Raw genomic sequence first — 25,894 nt, forward strand, 5'->3', positions numbered from 1 at the left:
GCCATTGTTCTGGAAAGAGGCAACCTTTTCACCATCTCCACATCTTCTCAGAATCTCAATCTGCTAGCGTCTAACAAGAAGAAAATGGCAATCTAAACACCAAGATTATATCTCACATCTAATGTATAACTTGTTCATCACAAATTATATGAATTCATAATTATACTCAATACATTAAAGTTGAATTAGAAATATGTTTGTATAAAATTTAAGAATACTTGGTACTTTCCAGATAATCAGGATGATCACCTAAAATCTTAAATAGATTTGAGATTATATAATTCTAGTAGTTTAATTAAAACTTCCAATTCATTAAGAATACTTCCTCTTCAATTTCAGTAACAAAGTTTCTATAATTGTTCTAAATGTTTGTTTTGATATGAATTATATCAGAAAAGTATTGAATTTCTGTAGTTTAATATGAATAACTGGGAAGTAATTAAAATCTATAACAATATTTTATAACTAAAATAATTAATATAAAAAATAATTACAAAATTACCACATAAAAGAGGTCTGATTTAAGCTTATTTTCTTTAATCTCTTCATTGCTATAAAGACATTTATTTCCAAGATGATGACTTTACTTTTCTAGCTAATGCCACAGTTAGAATGTGGTATTTTGATCCTTTTTGTACAGTTATAACTTTGCAATGCTGAACCCTGTAGTTAGCTAATAGGAAAACAAATTTCAGTAAATAATACCATTGTAATGAGTTGCTTCTTAAGTAAACTTCAATGGATTTTCTCAAAATCCATAAACAAACAACAGTATAACCTAAATGTTAAGTTGGCAGTTATTGCACAAAAGGACAGAGATGCTTCTTATACTATTGTAAAACACAAAGCAGAGTTCAGGAAATAGTAGTCACTGGATGATGGCCATAGTTTATAACAGTTTATTAAGCTCTTTTTCAGTTATTGCATTCCTGGAATTACAGCTGCCTCTTGGCTTGCAAACTTTGTTTGCTATTATAAATGTTGTAATCTCACTAGAGCTGTCAATTACTTAAGTCTTCATTCTTACTATTCTTGTATAAAATGCATTGCTCAAACATTTTAAAATCCTAACAGAAGCCACTCCAACTTCTAAGATTAAAACAGGAGAAAAACTAAAAAATTGTATGACAAATAAAAGTATCAAGAAGTTGAATTTTCTTTGAGAAATAAGACTTTAATTACCTTTGTAAATGTAAATACAATAACTAGTGTTCTCCATAGGAAACCAGTAAACACTTGTGGACTGATTTATTAAATACTGTAACAAAAGCTTTGGAAACTTGGGACAGCTCTCAGGACACTTTCTAGTTTTTCAATGAAGTCAATCATTTACACCTAATCCTTTCCTAAATTTATAAATGTTCTTGTAATTGTTTCAGTGATGTGTATGTGCAAGGCCAGGAACAGCATCCAAATGCAGTGATTAACTTAAGAACAAGCTCAGTGAAAAATGGGCTACTATATTCAACTTACCAAAATCAATGAGACCTCTAATTTTCTGTTGGCTTAGCTCTCTCTCTTACCTACCTTCCTTGTACTTTTGAATCTGTGGCCTTTGGAGGTACTTTTTCATTACCAAGATACTTCCATTACAATCTCAAACTTAATCCCTTTATTATCTCAGCTCAAAATAAAAATCACCCCACTTCCAGTGATGCGTCTCTCTGAACCCTCTGAGCGTACTCCTTCTTTCACATACTGTTACTTCAGAGGCAAGAAAAGGGACTTGCATTTTCCTGGTTCCCAAATGTCATTTCCAACCCACTAATCCATTAAACAATGTTTCAATTTTTGAAGATTCTACTATCCATTTAGAATGTGTGATCCAGGGGCCAGTAGTACTGGTCTGAAACTGATAGTGCCATGAAGGTAGTACTAAAATTCAGAGGAAGCAATTAAACATTTTATAGAAAATTCAGAGCAATTTCATGGCTGTTTAAACCCAATAACAAAAAAGGTTTGGTTGAGTTTTGCATCTATTTACCTTTTCTTTTCAATTTTTTGGTAATTCATTTATATTATATGTTATGAAAGTAATATACATAACACATAGTAAAATATTTTTTAAAAAACTGGTCCTTCATCAGATAGTTTGAGAAGCACTGGTTCGGATGACTTGCTTCTCAGCTGTGATCTGACAACCAAGGTTACTTTCCCACATTTGAAAAGAAAGCATCTTCCCAATATTTTAGACAAAAGCAAGAGTCACCCATATAACACTCTTGCCTCACAAATTCTTGACTTGTTTGTTCTAATAATATCTATCTTTAAACAATACCCATAGCAGTATCTAGTTCTTAGTTCTCTTTAATCTTTAGCTTTGAAACTCTACTCTTGGATTACAAACTTCTATTTTCTACTTTCTTACTAAAACTGCTCTTTACTGTAATTACTGGAATAAACACTTTCTCTGGGTATAGATTTGCCTTCCCTGAATGCAATGGTTATACAAAAGCCACCACCCATGGACTTAAAGAATACCATATGTACCACCACAGTATTCCACACAGCATTGTTCTGATCAAGGAAATCATTTCACAGCAAATCAGCAAATGAAGTATGGCAATATGGGCCCACGCTCATGGAATTCACTGATTTTACCATGTTCCTCAACATCTTGACACAGCTAGCTTGATAAAACAGGAATGGATCTTTAAAGACTTGGTTATAATGTTAGATGGCAATATCTTGTGGAACCAGGGCGAAGTTCTCCATGACAATGTGCATGCTCTAAATCAGAGTATTATAAATAATGGCTTTTTCCTTCATAGCCAATATTCATGGGTCAGGGAATCAAGGGTAGAAGTGGGTGTGGCCTCATTCACTATTATTCTTAATGATCCACTAGCAAAAATTTTGCTTCCTATCTCTGCAAACAGAGGTTCTGATAATCCAGAGGTCTTAGCTCCAAAGAGAGAAAAATTTCCACTTAGAGACATAACAAGAATTCATTAAACTGGAAGATGAAACTGCTACCTGGTTGCTTAGGGCTCCTCATGCCTCTGAATCAGTATGTAAGGAAAGGGGTTACTGTACTTGCTGGAGTAAGTGATACTGACCACCAAGGGGAAACTGGGTTGCTACTATACAATGAGGGTAAGGAAGAGTATATATGGAATACAGAGATCCCTTAGGGCATCTCTTGTATTTATCTTATAATATTCATCTCTATCTAGTGAATATATCCGTAAAAGATGAGGGTGAAATAAAGATATATTCAGATAAATGAGAACTGAATTCAACAACAGATGTGTATTAGTAGAGAAAAAAAGAGAAAGGAAGAGGGAGGGAGAGAAAAGAGGAAAAGAAAGAAAATGCTAAAACATATTCGAGGTTTTTTTGTTTTGTTTTTCCCCTCTTCTGTTAGAAAGAAAGAAAGGAAATAAATGAAATGAAACAAATGAAATTTTAAGATTCTTACAATTTAACATAGTAATCTTAATCTTATTAAAGAAATGGACAAATTCAAATGTCCATCACAGGAGAATGAATAAAAAGTAAAATATGCAATATTATACAATGGATATTACTTATCAACAAAAGGAACAAACTACTGATACAGAGAACAACATGGATGAATATCACAAATATAATGCTATCACTGTATAACTGCACTTGTATGAAGTTCTAGAATAAGCAGAATAAATCTGTGATTTAAAATGTCAGGAAAAAAAACAAATAAAATGTCAGAAAAGTTGTTTTGGTGAAGCTGAAGCAGGGATGATTGGCAGGGAAGGGAAATAAATGAGGAGACCGTCTTGGATTATGGAAATGTTGTATGTATTTGTCAAAACTCATCAAATTGCAGACTTAATATTTGTGTATTTTGTGTGTAGATTTTTATATAAAATCAAAGTTGTCAACAAATAAAAAGTAAACATTAACAGTGGAAAAATTCTCAATATTCAATGATCACTAAACCAAAACAACACACTCATAAAAATCTATAATACACATATTTATAAATATACTTACTGAAAAAGTTTCCAGATAAATTACAATTTAAATGCATATTTTATGATATATTTTAACCTACTTAAAAGATCACTGCAATTTTTTACAATAGGATAAATAATATTAATGATGAATTAATATATAACTATATAATTTTTTTCAAGGAATTATAATACTACATACAATATAATACTAAAAGTAAAAGGCTATTAGTAACAATTAAAAGCATTTTCCCCTGAATTTTTCAAGATATCGACATTAAATATTTAAATTAATTCTGGGAAGCGGTTTGGGAATCTGATCTTTTGTGATCTCAGGGCTTAGTATTATGACAGATGAGTCAAGTAGCAATTAATCAAACAAACCTGTATGCAAATGTGCAAGCACAGTCACAGAGTCATTTTCAAAAGAAGAATGAAGGCCTGCTTTGATATAGTACATTGACAATGCAAGTTTTATTTTAAAATGTCCAAAAATAAGCAAATAAATGAACAAATGAATGAATGAATAAATAAAGTGTCCTAACACTTCGGACTAAAAAGACAAGTACTTTGCTGTGAATGATATATTCAGATCTTTACATTCTTCCTGCAATCTGTGTGAGCACGGCAGATAAGCTATTTAGTTGCATGTACTTTTGTTTTTGAAGATAAAATTTAGCATAAATTTAAATCCATTACAATGTTAATCGAAAAAATTGTTAATGAAATTGGAGATGTACTAAAGAAACAAAACCACAGCAATTTTAATTTTTGTGCCCAAATGATAGTTCATGAAGCCATCAAGTAATTTTCTAAGGATGCTACTATAAAATTTCAGTTCCCTTTAAAAAGTCACATCTTTATTATTTTTTAAAATTTATTTATTTAGTTAGAGAGAGAGAGAGAGCATGAGCAGGAGGGGCAGAGGGAGAGGCAGAGAGAATCTCAAGCAGACTCCACATTGAGCCTGATGCAGGGCTTGATCTCACAACCCTGAGATCACAGCCTGAGGCGAAACCAAGAGTTGGATGTTTAACCAACTGTGCCACCCAAGTGCCCCTAAAAAGTCACATCTTTGGAATAAAGATGCTTCCAGGCCAAAAAGTTTATAATATAGGTTCCCCACTTAGGGACATCTACTAATTGCCAAATGTTCCATAATGAGTTTATGGATTAAATTCATTACTTCTTGCAATCTTGCTACTAGAGAAACACTGCTTCTTCTGGGAAATCAGAATGGGTTTACTATTACATTAAATAACAACCTACTGAAAAAAAAAGGTATTTTGTACTTAATACAGTTTACTATATTTTAAATAGTGTTAGTCATAATGCTGGTGAAAATTAACTTTTTGGGAAATAATTTCAGTTTTTGATATCTTAAGATGGTAAAACGATAGAAGAACTTTAGGAGTAATATGCTGAAATGAATAATCATCATTCTAACCAAATGATCTGCAGGAATTAATACAAAGAAGAATAACAAAACTCCTAGACTACTTAAAGAAAAATGAAGAAAATCTTTAAAAAACCAAACCAAACAGTCCTTAAGAGCAAGGTACACAAGGGTGAGATACAAGCTTAGAAAAAGGTACATTTCTTACCTAGAAGAAGAGAACACACAAATAATTGTGACCACCTTAGATATACAGTATCCCAAACACATGACTTTCTAGAAAAAGTAAAACTAATTATTGATGTAAAAATATCAGATCAGTGATTGCTAGTAGGGGGTGGGAACATGAACTAAATAGAAAGAGCATGAAGGAACTTTCTGGGGGTGATAGTAATGTTCTATATCTTGATTGTGGTGGTAGTTACATAGCAGTATTCATTTGTCAAAATTTAGAGAATGTACACTTAATGACTGTATATTTTGGTATAAGTTTTAAATCAGAAGGAAAAAACTGTAAAAATATTGAACTCTAGTTAATGTTTTTTTTTAAAAGATTTATCTTAGAGAGAGAGAGGGCACATGCATAAGCTGGGGGGGCAGAGGGAGGGAGAATGTCAAGCAGACTCCACGCTGAGTGCAGAGCCTGACACAGGGCTCAATCCCACAACCCTCAGATCATGACCTGAGCTGAAACCAAGAGCTGATTGCATAACAGACTGAGCCACCCAGGTGCCCCTCTAGCTAACGATATTCTATGTTGAAGAATTTAGGGACCTTTGTACTTATGCCTGCTTCTACCTGAAATGCATCGAGTAAATGAGATAATCTGATAGAGGGAAGGATGGATAAATGCAGAAATAATGTAATAAGTCAAGTTAAGGAAAATATTAATGATGGATTCCAGGCAGTGGGTAAATACATGTTTGTTGTAAAGTTATGACTTTCCAATATGTTAGAAATATTTCATAATAAAATGCTGGAGAAAAAAGGTTGAAAGTACAAATGGAAGAGGCTATAACACTAAGATACTTAAGTAGACTTTAAGGCAAGAAATATAACAAAGATAACAACATGGATGGATTTAGGAGTGTATAATGCTAAGTGAAATAAGTCATTCAGAGAAAGACAAATACCATATGATTTCACTCATAGGTGGAATTCAAGAAACAAAAAAAAACGAACAAAGGGAAAAAGAGAGAGGGGGACAGATCAAGAAACAGATTTTTTTTTTTTAATTTATTTGAGAGAGAAAGAATGAGAGAGAGCAAGCACATGAGAGGGGGGAGGGTCAGAGGGAGAAGCAGACTCCCTGCAGAGCAGGGAGCCCGATGCGGGACTCAATCCCGGGACTCCAGGATCATGACCTGAGCCGAAGGCAGTCGCTTAACCAACTGAGCCACCCAGGCGCCCCAAGAAACAGACTCTTAACTACAGAGAAACTGATGGTTCCCAGAGGGGAAAGGGGTAAAGGGATGGGTGAAATAGGTGGTGGGGATTAAGGAGTGCACTTGTTGTGATGAGCACCAGATGTTGTATATAAGTATTGAATCACTAAATTATACACCTGAAACTAATATTACACTGTATGTTAACTATTCTGGAATTAAAATAAAAAAACTCAATAATAAAAAAAAGATAACAACGGACATTTAATAATAATAGGAATAGGAAGATACAGTAATCCTAAAGATTTAAGTACTTAATATGGCTTCAAAATAAGTAGGACAAAAGTTGACAGAATTAGAGAGAAATTCATCATCATCACCTGATAGTTTATTTTATTTATTTTTAATGTCTTCTTTTTTTTTTTTAAGTAGACTGCACACCCTACATGGGGCTTGAACTCATGATCCCAAGATTGAAAGTCACATGCTCTACTGCCAGCCAGGTACCCCATCATTTGATAGTTTAAACATGTCCCTCAGAAACTGATACAACAAGCAACGATAAATCTATATAGAATTGAAATCCATGATTAATCTACTTTGCTTAAATAACCTACAGATAAAACACTACATTCAGCAACTGCAAAATACACATTATTTTAAATAGTATGTATCTAATAAACAGTCTATTTTGGGTCCTAAGGCAATTATCAAGTTTCTAAAGATTGAGATCATCTGGTTTGTTTTACCAATACCACATAACTAAATTCCAACTCAATGACAGAAAGATAAACTCAAATTTCCTAATGTTTAAGTATTAAGCAACACATTTCTAAATGATTCATGCATGGGTAAAGGAAGAAATCACAATTAGAAACTAAAAAAATATTTTGAGGTAAATAATGAGATACAACTTATCAAAAACTTGTGTAATGCATCCAAAGCAGTATATAAAGAAAAATTAATAGTTTTCATGAAAAGACCAATGGTCTGGAAGACTCCATATTGCTAAGATGAGAGTCTTCCTTTAATTGATCTTTAGAATCCATGTAATTCCATCAAAATAGTGGCAGATTTTTAATGGAAAAATCACAAGCTAAATAAAGAACATAGAATAAGGAAAAACTGAAGAACAACAAGACTGGATCCTTACACCATCAGAAATCAAGACTTACTATAATGCTACAGGAATTAAGACATAGTATAGTATTAGTGCAGGGATAGAAAACTGCACCAACAGAACAGAACAGAGTTCAGAAAGAAACCCACATGTATTTCCTGTAATTCACTGAGGACAGGAGGGCAGTAATATGATCTTCTTAATACATAATTTGGGTGCAGTCAACTGGGTATCCATATGAAGAAAATGATGTACCTTGATCATATGAAAATTAAGTTGAAACAGATCAAAACCTAAATGTGAAAGCTAAAATAATCAAGCTCCGAGAAGAACGCATCACAGAGCATGTTCATTATTGTGGGAATAGCAAGGGTTTCTTAAACAGAACACAAAATGCATTAAGCGTAAGAAGAAAAAAATGATAAATTTGACTTCATTAAAATTAAGAACTTCTGTTATCAAAAGACACCAATAAGAGAATAAAAATGCAAGCCATAGACAACACAAGTATCTTGTATCCAGTTTATATAAATCAATAAGAAAAAACAGACAACAGAATTTAATACTAGGCAAAAGCCTAGTATTGAACAGACCCTTCACAAGGAAGGAAATAAAAATGGCCACTAAATATATGAAAAGGTGTTCAACATCAGTAGACATTAGAGAAATATAAATTAAAGCCTCAACAGAGTAAGACTACATATCCAACAAAATGACAGAAATTAAAATGAATAAAGATAACCAAGCGTTGACTCTCACAACTCAAAGCAGCTCTCTTACACTGCTGGTATAAACTGGTATAACTTTGGAAAAATGTTTGGAATTACTAAAGCTAAACATATGATAGATATTCTCCTATGCATATGCCTATATATGTACCAAAAGGAATAAATGGTAACGTCCATCAAAAAAAATACAAGAACATCCATAGTACTTCATCCATAATAGGTCAAAATTAGAAACAACCCATATTTCTATCAACTGTTGCATATGTAAATAAATCAGAGTATAATCATACAATGGAACATAACACTGTAAAGAAAAAGAGAAACTATTGATAATTAGTACAGTACAGATCAACATACAGGCATAAATATCACTGGGTGAAGGAAGTCAGACACAAAAGAGTACATGGCACGATTCCTTTCATAAGAAGTTTAAAAACATGCAAAATGACCTATGGTGTTAGAAGAAACAACAGTGATTACTCTTGCCAAGAAATTCTGACAGAAAAGAGGTATGAAGGGATCTTTTGCAAAGCTGTAAATGTTCTTTTATATATATAAAAAACAGAATATTATATTTCATGGTATTTGGTTTTTCAAATTGTTTTTTTCTTGGATGACCACTTTCAAAATTTATTCTCTTAGGCGCAGAGGGAGACAGAGTGGGAAGGCAAAAGGTGTCTCCTCCACCGGAAGGGCGGGAGACCCAAGCAAACTCTGTGACAACTCTTTGGCCGCCATGTCAGCAAGCAGGGCTGGAAATAGACCCAGCGCCCAGCCATAGCCCTGCATTCGCCTCTGAATCCCAGGTGCCTGTCCAGCTAAAACAAGAGTAGAGCAGAGTGTGTTCTCTGCAGGCAGACTCCCTTGTAGAAGACAGAAGGTGGCTGAACCAGCAAGCTTAGTTATTACCAAATTTACCAAACAGATAAATCAGCCTATCTCCCTAGAGATTTTATTTTTAAGTAATCTCTACACCCAACACAGGGCATGAACTTACAACTTAATTATTACTGACTGAACTAGCCAGGAGTCCCTAAAGTGTTTTCTGAGTATAAAAATAATGCAACTTACAACTCCATGGAAAGACAAATAATCCAATTTAAAAATGGGCAAAGTATCTGAATAGACATTTCTCCAAAAAAGATATACAAGTGGCCAATAAACACATGAAAAGATGCTCATTAGCTATCAGGGAAATCCAAATCAAAACCACAATGAGATATCACTTCATACCTTGAGATGAGGAAATTGGAACCCTTATACATTGCTGGTGGGAATGTAAAATGGTATGACAACTATGAAAAATGTGCATATGACCCAGCAATTCCACTTTTAGGTATATACTGAAGAGAACTGAAAACAGGCGTCCAAAAAAGAGAGAAAAAGAAAAAAAGCCTTGTATAGGAATGTTAATACAGCAGTATTTATTCACAATAGTCAAAAAGTAGAAACAACTCAAATATCCATCAGCTGATGAATGGGTAAAATGTGGTATGTTGATACAATGGAATATTTTTTGGCAATAAAAGAAATGAAGTATTGATAATATGTTACCACATGGATATGTCTTGAAAATATTATGCTAAACAAAAGCGAATCCCAAAAGACCACATATTGTATGATTCCATTTATATGAAATATTTAGAATAGGCAAATCCACAGAAACAGAAGGTACATTTGTGGTTCAGTGGTTGCCTGGGGTTGGGAGAGAGGGAGCTGAAAGAATGTGCAGTGACTATTAATAGGTATGTGGGTATGAGAGAGTGGGGAGATCCTTTTTGGGGTGATGATGAAATATTCTAAAATCTACTGTGACAGAGTTGCACGACTTTGTGAATATACCAAAAACTGCTGAATTGTTTATTTTATTTTAGATTTTATTTATTTATCAGAGAGACAGAGGCAGGCAGAGGGAGAAGCAGGTCTCTTGCTGAGCAAGGAGCCCGATGTGGGACTCGATCCCAGGACTCTGGGATCATGACCTGAGCCGAAGGCAGACACTTAACTGACTGAGCCACCCAGGCGTCCTTGAATTGTACATTTTAAATGTGTAAACTGTATGGGATGTGAATTATATATCTCAATAAAGCTATGATTTTTAAAAACTCAAAAAAGTATTTATTCTCTTAGCAACTTTCAAATATGCAATACAGTATTAATAACTATACTCACCATGCTCTACATTTCATCCCCATGACTTCATTATTTTTTTTTTTTTTATTATTTACTTTAAGAGAGAGAGCATGAGCAGGGGGAGGAGCAAGCGAGAGGGAGAAAGAAAATCCCTAAGCAGACTCCCCACTGAGCTCTATCCCAGGACCCTGAGATCACAATCTGAGCCAAAATCAAGAGTTAGACAATTAACTGACTGAGCCACCCAGGTGCCCCTTCATTATTTTATAATTGGAAGTTTGTACTTTTGGCCCCCTCCACCCATTTCCCTCCCTCCATGTCCCACTTCTGACAAACACCATTCTATTTTCAATAGCTATTAAGCTTGGTTCATAAAAGTTTTTTTTTTTTAATTCCACGTCGAAGTGAGATCATATGATATTTGTCATTCTCTGACTTATTTCACTTAGTATAATGCCCTCAAGGTCCATCCATGTTGTTGCAAATGGTTAAGATTTCATTCTTTTTTTAATGCTTGACTGTATTCCATTGTGTGTATGTACACACACACACAGACACACACACATTTTCTTTATCCATTCATCCATATGGACATTCATTTCTGTATCTTAGTTACTGAAAATAATGCTGCAATGAACTTGGAGATGCATACTAATCTTTTTGAATTAGCGGTTTCATTTTCTTTGAATAAATACCCAGAAGTGGAACTGCTGGATCATCTGGTAGCTCTATTTTTAATTTTTTGAGGAACCTCCATACTGTTTTCCATAGAGGCTGCACCAATTTACATTCTCACCAATAGTGCACAATGGTTCCTTTTTCTCCAAATCCTTGCCAACACTTGTTGTTTCTTGTCTTTTGGAAAATAGCCATTCTAACAAGTGTGAAGTGATAGCTCATTGTATTTCATTTGTATTTCCCTGACATTTAGTGATGTTGAGCAACTTTTCATGTGTCTGTTGGCCATCTTCTTCTTCACAAGTTTTCTCTGGAGAAATGTCTATCTGGATCATCTCATTTTTTAACTGAATTGGGTTTTCTGCTATTGAGTTCTATGAGTTCTTTACATATTTTGGTTATTAACCCTTTATCAGATATATGATTTGCAAATATCTTCTCCCATTCAGTAGGCTGCTTTTTCATTTTGTTGATGCTTTTCTTTGCTGTGCAGAAGCTTTTCAGTTTGATGTAGTCCCACTTGTTTATTTCGCTTTTGTTGCCTTTGCTTTTGGAGTCAGATCTAAAAATTCATCGCCAAGGCCAATGTCAAGGACCTTACTGCCTGTATTTTCTTCTAGGAATTTTAACAGTTTCACAATGGTCTTACATTAAAGGCTTCAATCCATTTTGAGTTACTTTTTACGTATGGTATAAGACAGTAGTTCGGATTCATTCTTTACGATGTGGTTGCCCAGTTTTCCCTACATTATTTATTGAAGACACTGTCTTCTCTGCATTATATATTCTTGGCTCCTTTAATTGACCATATATGTGTTGGTGTATTTCTGGATTCTCTATTCTACTGAGATCGATCCATCATGATCTATGTGTCTATTTTTATGCCAATACTATACTGTTCTGATAAATTGTAGCTTTGTAATATAGTTCGAAATCATGGACTACAAATGTTCTGTATCTTGATCTGAGTGCTGCTTTCACGGGTATATACATACATAAAAATTAAATCTTTCACTTAAGATTTGTGCACACTCTCCATTAAAAATTTTTTTAAATACATGCTTTTTTTTTTAGATTTTATTTATTTATTTGAGAGAGAGATAGCAAGAGAGAGCAAGCAGGGGGCAGGGAGAGGGAGAAGTAGACTCCCCACTGAGCAGGGAGCCCGACACAGGGCTTGATCCCAGGACCCTGAGATCATGACCTGAGCTGAAGGCAGACGCTTAACTGACTGAGCCACCCAGGCACCCCTAAAAATACATGCTTTTACTTCCATCATTTTCATATCTATTCCTCTCTGATTTTTCATGTTTAAACCCTCATTATCTCTTGCGTGAATTATTATAATAGATTCCCAACTGTCACCTCAGCCTTAGACTTAAACCTCAGGAGGTACACACTGCTTAGAGAATAAATTCTAAATTCCTTAGCATTTTATTTACCTAAAGCTCCCTTGAATGAAACCTCAAAAAACATTTCTAGGAACATTTTTTCTAAGAAGGTAATTTGAAAATATATACTATTTAAAAATGTTTATATTCTTTAATCTAGTATTTCCATTTCTAGGACTTTTCTCTAAGGAAATCAACATAGATATACATAAAAATTTAGCTACAAAAGTGTTCACAGTATCAAAAAGTAGAAAAAATAAACACCCACCCAAGAGCAGATGAGTTTGACAAATCTTAATATATCCACATTATAAAATTATAAGACTGACAAAATATAAAATCAAAGAGAAAAATTTGGTTATAAGCAGTATGTATAATATTGATTGAAAAAAGATAATCTCATATGATTATTTCTAAGAAATGAGTTTATGAACGAATTTTACCTTCTTGTCTGTCTATACTTTCCAAAGTTATCTATAGTTTGAAAAAGTTTGTAAAAATTTTATAGTAAGAACTAAGAAAAGTTATTGGAATAGATGAAATATAAATAAGATACCTTAGCAAGATCGACTGGAAAGAAAAAACATGCACAGGCAAATAATTATATGATAAGACAGGGAAGAAAATTAACAAACTGACAGGGGAAAAAATTAATAAAATTTTACAGTCACTATAATAAAGAATGTTAAACATGTTTCCTACTTTTCCTGAAAAGTAAAACCCTAAATGTTATGATTTATTTTTTCAAGGATGAGCTTTTTGTCAAATTCCTAATAACTTAACAAATCATTATTTTTCATCTATTATATGCTAGGCACCATGCCAATCATAAGGGATACAAAGTGAAGGCAACACTAACAACGGACAGGTTAAGAAATGAGACTATCCTTTCCTCTGTTAATGTGGAAAGTTAACTTTGATGCCTACATCATTGGCCAAGATTTTGGTTTTCCTCTTCAAGTGGATTTTAGTTTATGCTACACTCCCTAATCTCAGTCTGCTTTTCACAGTGACTTCTGTTCACACAGAATATCAAGGGAGAAATTTATAACCAGGCCAGGAATGTTCTAATGTGGACTTCTGGACTATGTGATACAATAAAGAGAGAGAATTCTTTCTAAATTATTTATTCCTTTTCCTCAAATGTATTCCCTCTCTTTTACTGATTCTGGATCTGTTCCGCTGTGTGTTAAAAATATCCAATGTTTAGTCCCCCCACCCCCTTAAATCCATATAAAAATTACACAGAAAAATATCTGAAATATATTGACTCCACTAATTGCAATACCTTTAAAATCTTTATTTCAATCTTTTATTTCTTTTTCTCTTGACTACAACTCATTATAGCACTCCAAGATGAACAAAGAACTCCAATACATGGACTTAGCAGATTTTTGCAGTCCAGGATCCTGCCTTCTGTGACACTATGGTTTCCTCAGTACCTTTTACATCCCTCATCACTCCTCTTCCTCTTTATGTAAGGGACAGTCTATAGGCATCGCTGTTGACTTCCTGGTCCCTCACCCATTAAAACTCCAACCCTTATTAAAATATCAACAACACCACACTGCACTCAAGATCTGAATATTCCTAGAAGAAATCACACAATTTTCCTGACAGGTTTCACTTTAAATTCATTACCCTAATTCTCAAATGGGCATTCTGCTCTGCCTGGCATCCTACATTTCTCTAGTTATATTCATTCCCAAACAAACCAAGATAACTACTTCAAACTATCTCCTCTTTATAAAATCTTCAGCACCATCCATGGACTCATCACACTGAGAATCTAAATTAACTTAAGACACCCCATCCCCTAAACTTATCAACTTGCCAGCATGGGCATCCATCTGAGTTTTTTGTAATCCTCTGTTACAATGAAAGCAGTTTCCCTTTCCTAGCAAAAGACAACTCTTCCACTTATATTCTACATTCTATCACCTCTCAATCTACTTATCTATTCCAGGACTTTCCTACTACAACGATTTTTTTTCTCTCCCTTAAAATCACCTTTTCTTTTTTTGTGGTTCATTTCCATCAACATACCAACTACATGCCCTAGAATCTCCCATTAAAAAAGAAAAAGCCTCCTATGAACTGTAAGCCCCCTCTCCATCTACTGCCTATTTCTCTAGCTCCATTACAGGGCTAAGTTGTGTGCATTCACTGTCTTCACTTCCTCACTTTCCAGTCTCTCCTCCAACTACTCCAATGTGGCCTCTGTCCTGGTCAAAACACTTGTCAAAATCCTCAACATCTTCTTTGTGATTAAATCTACACGTAACCATTCCATCTTCACTTTGCTCAACCTCTCAACACCATTCAAGGGAACTGACCACTCTCATCTTTAGCAAGCACTTTCTTGCCTTCTCTGGCACCATATTCCTTCAGTGTCCTACCTCATTCACCATTCTTTCCAGTCTCCTACAGGGGCCCCTTCTACTCTGGCCAACTGCTAAATGTTGGCACATCACAAAGCGTGGTCCTAGGCCCTGTTCTTTCTCAATGATCTTTCTTCTGTTTCATCTAGTCCAAGATTTAATTACGTACATGCTGATGGCTGTAATAGTCAAATGCCTGCTCAATATTTCCATGTGATTTTTTAGGAGTCATATCAAATAGATCTCCTCCGAGACAATGTAATTTCCCTCCCAAAATATGCTGATCACCTCCCAAAAACTTGCCCATCACAATACATGGAGCAAATATCTACGGTCTTCAAGCCTTAATTCTTCCTGCTTCCTTTTTCCCAAAACCGATCTGCCTTCAAGTTCTATTCATGTACTATTGAAATATTTCCCACTGTCCACTTCTCTAAATCTACACTTGTTCATCTGAGCCATCATCAGTCTCATCTTTTGTGTGGACTACTGCAATAGCCTTTCTCTTTCAATATCTTCTGCATTTAGATACAACTGTACTCCTTACCACAGCCTACAAGACCGTACAGATTTGTCTGCTGCCTATCTCTTCTACCTCATCACTTGTTACTATCTTTCTTTGCTCATTGTACTTCAACACATTTAAATCTGGTATGTTCATATTAGTGTCTTATGCACACTAAGCTTGTTCTCTCTCTCAGGGCACTACTGATCTATTATTTTCTGATGGGACACTCTTTCCATGGTTCTTTGCATGGCTAGATCCTCTCCTCTTTTAAGTCTCAGTTCATGTTGACAAAGAGGCCCGCCTTGCTCACCCTATTTAAAGTAACAACCCCACTGCCAACTGCAGTCACTCTCCACTATCTTTTTATTTTTATCACATTACTACCTGAGAATATTTTATTCATTAGTTTGCTTACTACCTATATATTTCCATACTAAGATATAAGTCTCATATAAGAAAGAACCTTCTATTTGGAATTGCTGAGTTCCCAACTTTGGCACATAATATGTATGCAATAAAATGTAAATGAATGAATAATATTTCATTAAATTCTTTTAGTTCTGTGTACCCTGATTGATTTAAAATAGCTTCAGCTCATCAGTTCATTAATTCAACAAACATATATTAAGTGCCTACACTGTCCTAAGGATAAAACTGTGACAGAAACATATAAAGAAAAATAGTTTCTATCTTCATGCTAGTAGGGAAGACAGTGTAATGCAGTGTGACAAGTACTGTTAATAGGATACAAAGTGAAATATGGGCACAAAGAAGATATTTATTCTATTGCTTCATGTGAAAGACCTTTATGAAAGAGATTCTTAAATTAGCCTTAAAGTAGTGGTCTACTTCAAATAGACGAGTGAGCAACAAGTGGAGAGAAAGCATGTTCCAGTGAGGGGAAATGTGCTTAACTGAAGGCAGAAAGAGTCATAAAACAACAGACCAATTATACTTTCTGTACATTGGTCGGCTGTCTTCCTAGAATTTTCTTCATTATATTACTGGACTGGATTCATGTCTTCATCTTATTTGGTTTATTTTTCATTCTGCTGGAGCTGTAGCTTAGTGCTTGGAATAGCTTACAGGCTACAGAGAACAAGGAACCCGCCTAGTGAAACATTAAGCTGAGTTTCTTTAATTACCCTGATGATTACCCCTTGGTCTTTCCATGCTTTTTGCATCTGTCAATTTTGGACCTGAAGAACTTCAGGATCTATACTTTTCATTATAACTAAATAATAAAAAAAAGTGTGCTAAGTGTATTATATTAAAGGAGGCACATAAATGTTTTAGAAATATTTTCAACAAAAAACCAATAAACAAAAGTGAGCAAATTAAAAGGGTTGTTATTGATTTTACATATTTGTAATAACTCATTTCCAAAAATAGTGGTGAGTTAAGATTCTCTACATGGTGTTCAAGTTATAGAAATTTATGATTACTAATTAAACCTTGATAGATCAACAAGGGGAAACTAACATCTAGAAGACAACAAAGAAAAGGAAGCCCAGGGAAAGGACAAAGGATGTTGAGATATTTAACCTGGGAAAGAGAAAATAGTGCTAGTATCTGCTTTTGCCTGCCTATGCTCTGACCCTAAAAGTTTTTACCTTGCAAGCTCCTTTTCACATAGTTCATAAACTAACTTTGATCAAGCCTGGCAATACAAAGTCTAATTCTTATCAGTAGGTGAGAATGAAGTGAGTTCAAGATCCATAAGCATATTATCCATTATGCCTGGAGTTGATTCCAAACACCCATGTACATAGAGAATTTACCACTTTCTTCCTTTATTTGCTATACTCTAAGTCTTTATGACAAGTCCTCTGCTTTGGTGTTTTGAATATATTTTATCAATGCCCCTGGCCCATTTGGCCAAAGTCCATCTCCCAACCTCCATACCCATGCCTAATTTATTCAGTTCTCAGGATTGGGCCCCTCACCTACATACCAGGTACCAGCTGGGGTCCAATCAATGAAAATCTCTGCAATATTATCCTACCAACTACAAGTATCAATGAGGCCCAGCTTCCTGCTGCTAGGCCCCACCCATATCTATGCCTGCCCTTGGAAATCAAAACTAGCCTAAACTAGCCTAATTTAGCCAGGACCCCTAGGAATGGTGTTAACTGTTAATTTTATATGAAAACTTGACTAGGGTCCAGATATTTGATTAGCATTACTTCTGGGTGTGTCTGTGAGGATATTTCTGGATGAGATTAACATCTGAATCAGTGGACTGAACAAAACAGACTGCCCTCCCCAGTGTGAGTGGGCCTCCACATTCAATCCATTTGGAAGCCTGAACAGAATAAAAGGTTGAGTAAGGAAGAATTCCTTCTCTCTGATTGTCTTTAAACTGAGATATTGGTCTTTTCTTGCTTTCAGACTTGGACTTGGACTAGAACTTACATCATCAGTTCTCCTGGTTTCTCAGGCCTTCAGACTCAGACTGGTATTACACCATTGGTTCTCCTGGGTATCTAGCTTACTGACCGAAGATCTTGAGCTCCTCAGCCTCCATAATCACATGAGCCAGTTCTTTACAGTAAATCTGTTTATATATATCTTATTGGTTCTGTTTTCCTGGAGAACCCTAACTAATACAAATGATTATTTGAATTACTCTAGCTTGTAATAAGGTCAGGCCTCAAAGCTAATGAGTTGCCAATCCTGGCCAGTTCTATTCTTCTGTTGCTTATTGGTGTCTAGCCTGGATCCAATTGTGCCTTCAAGACTAGCTGTATGAATTAGGACATTATTGCTCATGTAGATATTCAAATATATTTGATGCAATATAATTTATCAGTCAAATGTTCTGAGGCCAAAGTGAGTACCAAAAGCAAGACATGAAGAAGAAATGAATATTTAACCAACTGAGCCACCCATGCACCCCTTTTTTTTTTTTTAAAGATTTTATAAGAAATGAATATTTAACTAAATTGAAAATTAGTCATAGATAAGATTCCTCAATTTACTGGGTAGTTTAACTAGATAGCTTCTAGAGTGCTATGAAACTTAAGATCCCAGAAAAGTTAGTGAAGAAATGGAAGTTTCTAGCTTTATCCCATATTACCAAGTATTTCTGTAATTTAAATAAACTATATGAGCATTAATGGGTCAAAAATGGTAAGAAAGAATGAAACACTGGTTGGTAAGACAATTCTTTAATCAAACAAATGCTAATTATAACAATTTTAATTCATCCTATAAAAGATTTTAAGGCACTCAGTTCTCAGCTTGACATAGAAAAGTTATGGGAGAAGAATTTGAGTAAGTAAGAGTATTAGGATTTATCAGAAAAAGATAAGATTTTAACAAGGCCAGTTCAAGTAAATAAATGATCTTAACTTGATTTGAAAAACAAAGTAAATTAGCAAATGTATAATAATCAAGAAATTCTCACTGAATCCAAAGATTTCTAATAGCTACATAGAATGGGACTAAGGTAACCCTAGCAGTACACAGAAGATATAGTTTAATTAGAAAACATTTGATGCCAAATAGCAGCTCTAAAATTAAGGTCAAATTTCTATGAAATTCTTCCCCAAAACTCAAAATCTCAGCTTAATCATAAGAAAATCATCAGATAAACCCAAATTCAGAGACATTCCACAGAATATCTGGCTAATACCCTCAAAACTGTCAAGGTCTTAAAGCGGGGGGAGGGAAAGGAGTCCTAAGCTGTTACAGACTAGAGGAGACTGGAGAGACCTGACAACTAAATGCAATGTGGTGTCTTGGATTGAATCTTGAAGAGGACTTTAATGGAAAACTGGTAAAAATCTGAATAATGTCTGGAGTCAAATAGTAATCTACCAATGAGGGTTTTTTAATTTTGACAAAATTACTACAGTCAGGAGCAATGGCAAAGGCAGGGCAAACCAAAACTGGGTCAAAGGTGTAGGGGGACTCCATACTATACTACCTTCCTGCAAATCTAAAACTGTGCCAAAATAAAGTCTATTTTAAAAAATTAAGGAAAAAGTTTCCATTCAGAACTATAAGACAGTAATTCAAGAGTTCATTTTTAGAATGATTATGACATAAAAATTAAAATGAATACTATTTAGGCAGAGAGTTTGAAAACTATGCAAATTAAAATAATTAAATAAACGACTCTTCATAAAACATAAGACATGCAATAGATAAATAATAAATATACTGCAATGATGGATAATATATATTTATAAATAAAGAGATGTTGGTAAATACTGCCAAATGTTGATTTCTTTATCTTTATGTATCATGAAAGGCAGCAGGCAAAGGATAGAGAAAAAGAAGGAATGGGTAGCAGTCAATATTTAATTACGCTCTATATACTTATTTTTAGTTAACGTAAGAAAATAAATGATAAAAAAAATCAAATGTTTGAGTTCACACTGTAATTGCTTCCAAGCACTAAAAACTGTTTTGTCTATCTCTTCAACAATATATTGAATGACTCAAGATTGCATACTGTTGGTAGGACACAAAATGGTAAAAACAGTTGCTCATTTTAGAAGGACTTTTTCCAAATCTAACCTGAAGATAAATGCCAGTTCTCCACACCCAGATAGGATGAAATCATTTGTGGCAAAACAGTGCTCCAGCCAAAAACAAGAAAAGCCAGGTTAAATTTAAAAATCCAGTTTAAAGATGTCAGCAGGCTATGGCTGCAACAATGAGTTGAGTGGCTAAGATCCTGAAGAGGGTGCTTTGCAGATCTGCAGGCATTTTTTCCCCCTGAGTTTTAAAGATTCCAGGCCTGGGCAAGGGGCTGGGAAGCCAGGCTTTGACTGCACAGAGGGCTCGTGTTGGAGGACAGAGAAATCATCGAAGCTTTTGGTAGCTATGCAAGGCTGAAGTGACAAAATTGGGAGATTTGAGACTTGTTTCTATCTCAAATCATTTGATAAATCCCAAACGTGTACAGGGCTTGAAATTAAAAAGCTAAGCCCTAAAAGCTCTGAAAAGCATAATGGAGTTTTCCACTCCATAATGGAGTTTTCTTACAATGCTGAGGACATAAACGCCAGAGTACAAGCTTTGCCAGGAGTAGGGTCCTACTGAATATCAGCTCTGTGTGGGAAGCCTTACCAAAAGTACCAGGCTGAGCCACAAGTAGACCAAGACTTACCAAACTTCTATCCAGCCTCCACGGGAGATAGTAAAGCATTTTAGAGAGTGATAAAAATGAACTAATAGGAAACATTCTATGAAGTAGGAGAGAAAAGGGGCAATTGATTAGTGATAACCTTACGCAAGAAAAGACAAGAACTAGTATAGAAATACGCTGTCCTTAAACAAGGGCATGAACTAGGTAAGAAATAAAATACAAAAGGCAGAGTATATGAGTACAAATGCACGTAGGCTGATGGGTGAAATGGTGGGGAAAAGCGGAAGTTGCTTTTTATATTGGAGATGAGAGGTTGGATATCTAAGGAGCAAGAAGGGAGATAAAATAGTCCTTTACAGGGGAAAGTTGAATGGACTAACAAAAGGCCAGAAAAATGCCAGGCAACACCAAGGGCCTACCTGAAGACAATGGTCATGAATTTAAAGGTTAAATGGCAAATCTGTGTGATATCCTTCTGCCATATAAAACTATGAAGGTGCAGATCAGGCAGAAAGTTAAATATATAAGGCTTAGGTTTTGCTTGGTGAGTAGGACAAAGGGCCAAGAGAACTGAGGTTATATTATACGCAAATCGGTAATAATTAGGTGAGCCCTGGAATCTAAGTGAGGTAAAGGGGGAAGTGGGAACAGGAGTGAATTGAGGGAATAGGAAAATAAATGGTACAATCAATAGAAATAGGTGCCGGTGGAGCTAAAATTTGCTACTCAAAGTTCTGGAGTTAAGTGAGCTGGAAAGATAGTAAGTGCTGGTCAGAAATAGGATATGACCATAGGGCAGATGGCAGAAGTAGAGCAGAACACATAATGATGAGAGGAGAGAAATTCAAGAAGATGAGAGGCCAGAACAGTGAAAGAATCATCTGTACAGATATTTGAATCACCAAGAATTGTTTTTCATAATTCAAAACCACAAGTGTGGGCTAAAGAAAGAGACAATGAAATGCATCCTAAGATCTTCAAGAAATGAGGGAAGCAACACTGGAGTGTGCACAGGACTGTAACGGGAATGCCTACTGGGTGGTACAATCTGATGCGTGAGCTTCAAAGCTAGAGGTGTTTGGAGAGGAAAAAAGACCAATGATGTGAAAACACTAATGCAGAACAAGCCTCTAAGCCCACTGGTATAACTGCTGTGGGAGGGAATCCAATCACTACTTGAGAGGACTGCAGTGGAAGCAGTATCCTCAGGGAGGTAATCAGGCTTCAGTTAGAGCAGCAAGGTGTAAGTAATGTTCAGAAAAGAATACACTAATAATTTGATTCATTTATCAATGTTTACTAAAAGGCACTGAATTAGGCACTGGGAATAAAACAGTAATAAAGACATAATCTCAGCCCTCACAAAACCGACTCAAGTAAGAAGTCTCATATAAAAGTGATTACTTTAAAGAATATAACTAAATTCTTTTTTTTTGAATATAACTAAATTTTTATAACAACCTAACAGTTTTATTAAGAAATGAGGATGCATGTATTTGAAGAATGGTCTAACAAAATTTGTGACTATTTTAATATATCTAATCATCGTGGTATTAATCATATGCTAAAAACTAATTTGAATTAAGACTATGTGGGAAAAAGTCATTTTTTAACGGTAAAGAAATGGGGGAAAATGCTTTTAGATACATGCAGTTACCTGAGACAAAGCAGCATCCCGCTCTTCTATCACTGCATTCATTTCTTCTGCAGTTATTCTCTTTTTACATTCCTTGGTCTTGTAGATTCTATCCACAATTACAGCTCCATTCTTCTGAATAGCTATTCCTGTGTCTGCATTGTTTATTCTGTTCAGTAATTCCTGTAATGTCTACCAACACCATTATATGTTAGTCAGACATGAAGTTTTAATATATTTTATTTAATATAGGGTTTTAATTAATAGGCACATGTGAATTGTAAATTGACTGAGTGAAGTTATTGAATTTTCATATTGCAGCAAAGATGTACATTATTAGTGTGTCAATTCTTCTTTTTCCCACATCTTAGTTCTTGAAACCCACTCAATTGAACTTAAGCCTCTAAGATATAAGACTGACATCAAGAAATCTCCTCAGAGAATGGCTTACCATGTCATTTTCTTCAGGGTTAATATTTTCTAGCCTAGAAAAAAGGGACACAGAAAGCCTGATCAGTAGCATTTCCTTAGTGCAGCAAAATGAGTTCGCTTTTTAAATCTTTAGAACCTCAAGTAATTTCATTCGACTAGTCTTTAGAGTCAACCATGACACTGAACATATTAAAGTGCCACCTGCTCGACTCCATCTTTCAATAATGCTCCATATCTTCTGCACTGACTTCAGACTGTTAAGTTATTAATGTTTACTGCTATATATGACTACAAGGATCAATTGTTCATATGTGCTTAGATGAGGAAAGTTCCCTAGTGATAGAAGCACTACTTCTCATCATTATATTTATTCCTGGACTTTCATTTCTTACCAAAAACTGTATTTCCTCTGGTTTTTTGGACTTCATCACAAATAAAACAAGGCAAGTATTTTATTGCAAAGTTTAACTATATTCCTTCAAAAGCAAAGACAAATAATGACCACTAAATTTGAACTGAAAATCTCCTGCTGCTATCTATTTGTTAAAACAAATACACCACATAGAAAGGCTGACCAAAACTGGACCACGTATTTAGATGACTAATGTTATTTTCTCTTTCATTACATATATAGAATTATTCAATTTAAAGACTAAGGAAGTAAATTGGTTCCTCTCATAAATGTATTTTATCTTGGAAGAGTCATTGTGCTTACTGAAATGTTTTTTGATGTTGGTGAATTGAACAAATGCAGGAAAGGTAAAGAAGTGCTAAATGACATATCTTAGAAAATGTCCATAATGTAATTTAGGCAACCATTAAATTGGGTAAATTAAATGAAAATCTGTAATGGGTATTAGTAAAATGATGTAGATTTTAGAAATGGCTCCATTATTTTGAAATTGTACTAAAATGTTTAGATATATAAGTTCCTGTTTTCTCATATTCTCTACCCGCCCCCCATTTCTGGGCTCCTATGATTTAATATTTACCACAAAAAGAAAAGGATACTTGAAAAAGATATAGAGAAACTTAATAAATTTATTACAAAATTGTTCCAAACTCCACAGTTCAATGAAATTGCTACATTCATGAAGAGAAATTTAGAATATTGAATTTTTAACAGGGAAAAAATAAACATATATAAAAAACTTTTTTTTTTTTGAAGAATTTATTTGAGAGAGAGCATGAGAGAGAGCACAAGCAGGGGGAATAGCAAAGGGAGAGGGAGAAACAGGCTCCCCACTGAGCAGGGAGCCCAATGTGGCGGGGAGTGGGGTGGGGGACGCTTGATCCCAGGACCCTGGGATCATGACCTGAGCTGAAGGCAGATGCTTAACAAATTGAACCACCCAGGTGCCCCTATCAAAAACTATTTCTACACATACTTAAATGGTATAAATTTACAGGGTGGCATAGCAATTTTGAATTATATATACTTAATATATCTCAAACTAGTAATGTCTACTTGGATTCACATTTCACATTTCTCCCAAAATAAATCAACAGTTTTCAAATATCCTGCTTCATAAAAGCTTGTTCTACAAAAACTCCGAAGATGATCATTTCTTTTTTAATCAATTAAAAAACATAGTGAAAAGTATAAGATAACAAAATTCTTACACTTATTGATGCTTATGTAAAAGTATTTGAAAAACAGCACTAGCATTTAAACATCAGTTACCGGTTGGCTAAATGTCATTTTTAAGGAAGCCATATGTAGTGAGAAATATTTACCTTAATGTTGTTCTTTTTAGATGAAATCAGACAAAGAGCTAATTTCAGCAGTTTCCAAAGAAGACTCAACTTAAGCTCTTATAAATTTAATAATTAATTTATTAAACTCAGTAATTTAAAATGAAATACATAAAAGCTAAACATTCAGATTAGTAGATTATTGGAAACTCTTACAAAAAAAAAAACAAAACAAAGTTTAGATCTCAAGGTTATAAATCTCCTTCTTTTGTTCCAAAGAACTACATATATGATTAGGAAGAAAATAACAGTGTAGGGCGGATACCTAATTTGTACATTCAAAATGATCAACACAACAAAGAGTGTATGCAATTTCTATGTGATACCTATAAGCTTTTTTCAGGCATTGCAAGGTGAAGAAGAATTATTACTTTAAGGAGAGAGAAATGAAGAGTCTGAATGTTTTAAATTAATATCTTTCAAGAGGATAGGGTTAAGATAGTTGTATTTAGTCTAAAATTAAAATTCTCTGCTACCAACTAAAATTTTTTAAAAATTAAAATAAAATTTTCTTATCAAAGCTTATACTATATCCTTTCCATGTGGATTTAGCATTACAGATATAAATAATGTATATGATTGCCCTTAGAAGTACAAAATGTATAGTGATTTATCATTTTGCTGATGAGTGAATTTGAAACATGTTTTGGTAGGTGTGCCAGGTCTGACATGTAGGGCATGAGGTTTAAGTCAACCACTTAGCATTTATTTGGATCTTAATTTTGCTTTATTATTATCCTTTATGATTTTTTAAAAGATTTTATTTATTTATCTGACAGAGAGAGAGCACAAGCAGGGGGAGAGGGAGAGGGAGAAGCAGACTCCCTGCTGAGCAGAGAGCCAGATGCAGGACTCGATCCCACAACCCTGGGATCATGACCTGAGCCGAAGGCAGACGCTTAACAGACTGAGCCACCCAGGCGCCCCTATCCTTTATAATTGATCTCAATTTTGCTCTGTGGTTATCCTTTGTAAGTACAGTGATAAATGGTCATTAAGAGAAAACTAAAACTTAAATGAAAATGAGCAAATAGTTAATCTGAGATTTGAAAAATTACATACAAACAAGTAACTTTCAATATAAACAAGAGCCTGGAAAGAGAAAAGGCTAATATTTGTATTTCTCTATTTGTATTTCTTTAAAAGTTTCAGGAAGTACTTGTCATAGATATCAAAGCTTAACTACATCATAATTTAGTCTCAACTAGATTATTTACAGCAGAGATCAGCAAGCTTTCTGTAAAGAGTCATATAGTATTTTAGATTTTGCTGTATGTTCTCTGTTGCAGCTACTAAATGTTGCCTTTGGAGTACA

The 25,894-nt window shown here is 34.5% G+C and overlaps 1 protein-coding gene across 1 annotated transcript in view; it reads right to left on the reverse strand.

Annotated features, from left to right (window-relative positions):
• MIPOL1 (mirror-image polydactyly 1) overlaps nucleotides 1–25,894 on the reverse strand; it is a 235,613-nt gene that overhangs the window by 181,200 nt on the left and 28,519 nt on the right. Inside the window, exons 4-5 of the mRNA XM_081829767.1 lie at nucleotides 22,844–22,877; nucleotides 22,414–22,584 (exon numbers count right to left, since the gene is read on the reverse strand). Coding sequence (XP_081685893.1) covers nucleotides 22,414–22,584; nucleotides 22,844–22,877 — 205 coding nt within the window. The remainder of the gene's footprint in view (nucleotides 1–22,413; nucleotides 22,585–22,843; nucleotides 22,878–25,894) is intronic.

Source organism: Leptonychotes weddellii, chromosome 9 (assembly GCF_054177405.1).
Source record: "Leptonychotes weddellii isolate Sample4059 chromosome 9, ASM5417740v2, whole genome shotgun sequence".
Taxonomy (NCBI): domain Eukaryota; kingdom Metazoa; phylum Chordata; class Mammalia; order Carnivora; family Phocidae; genus Leptonychotes; species Leptonychotes weddellii.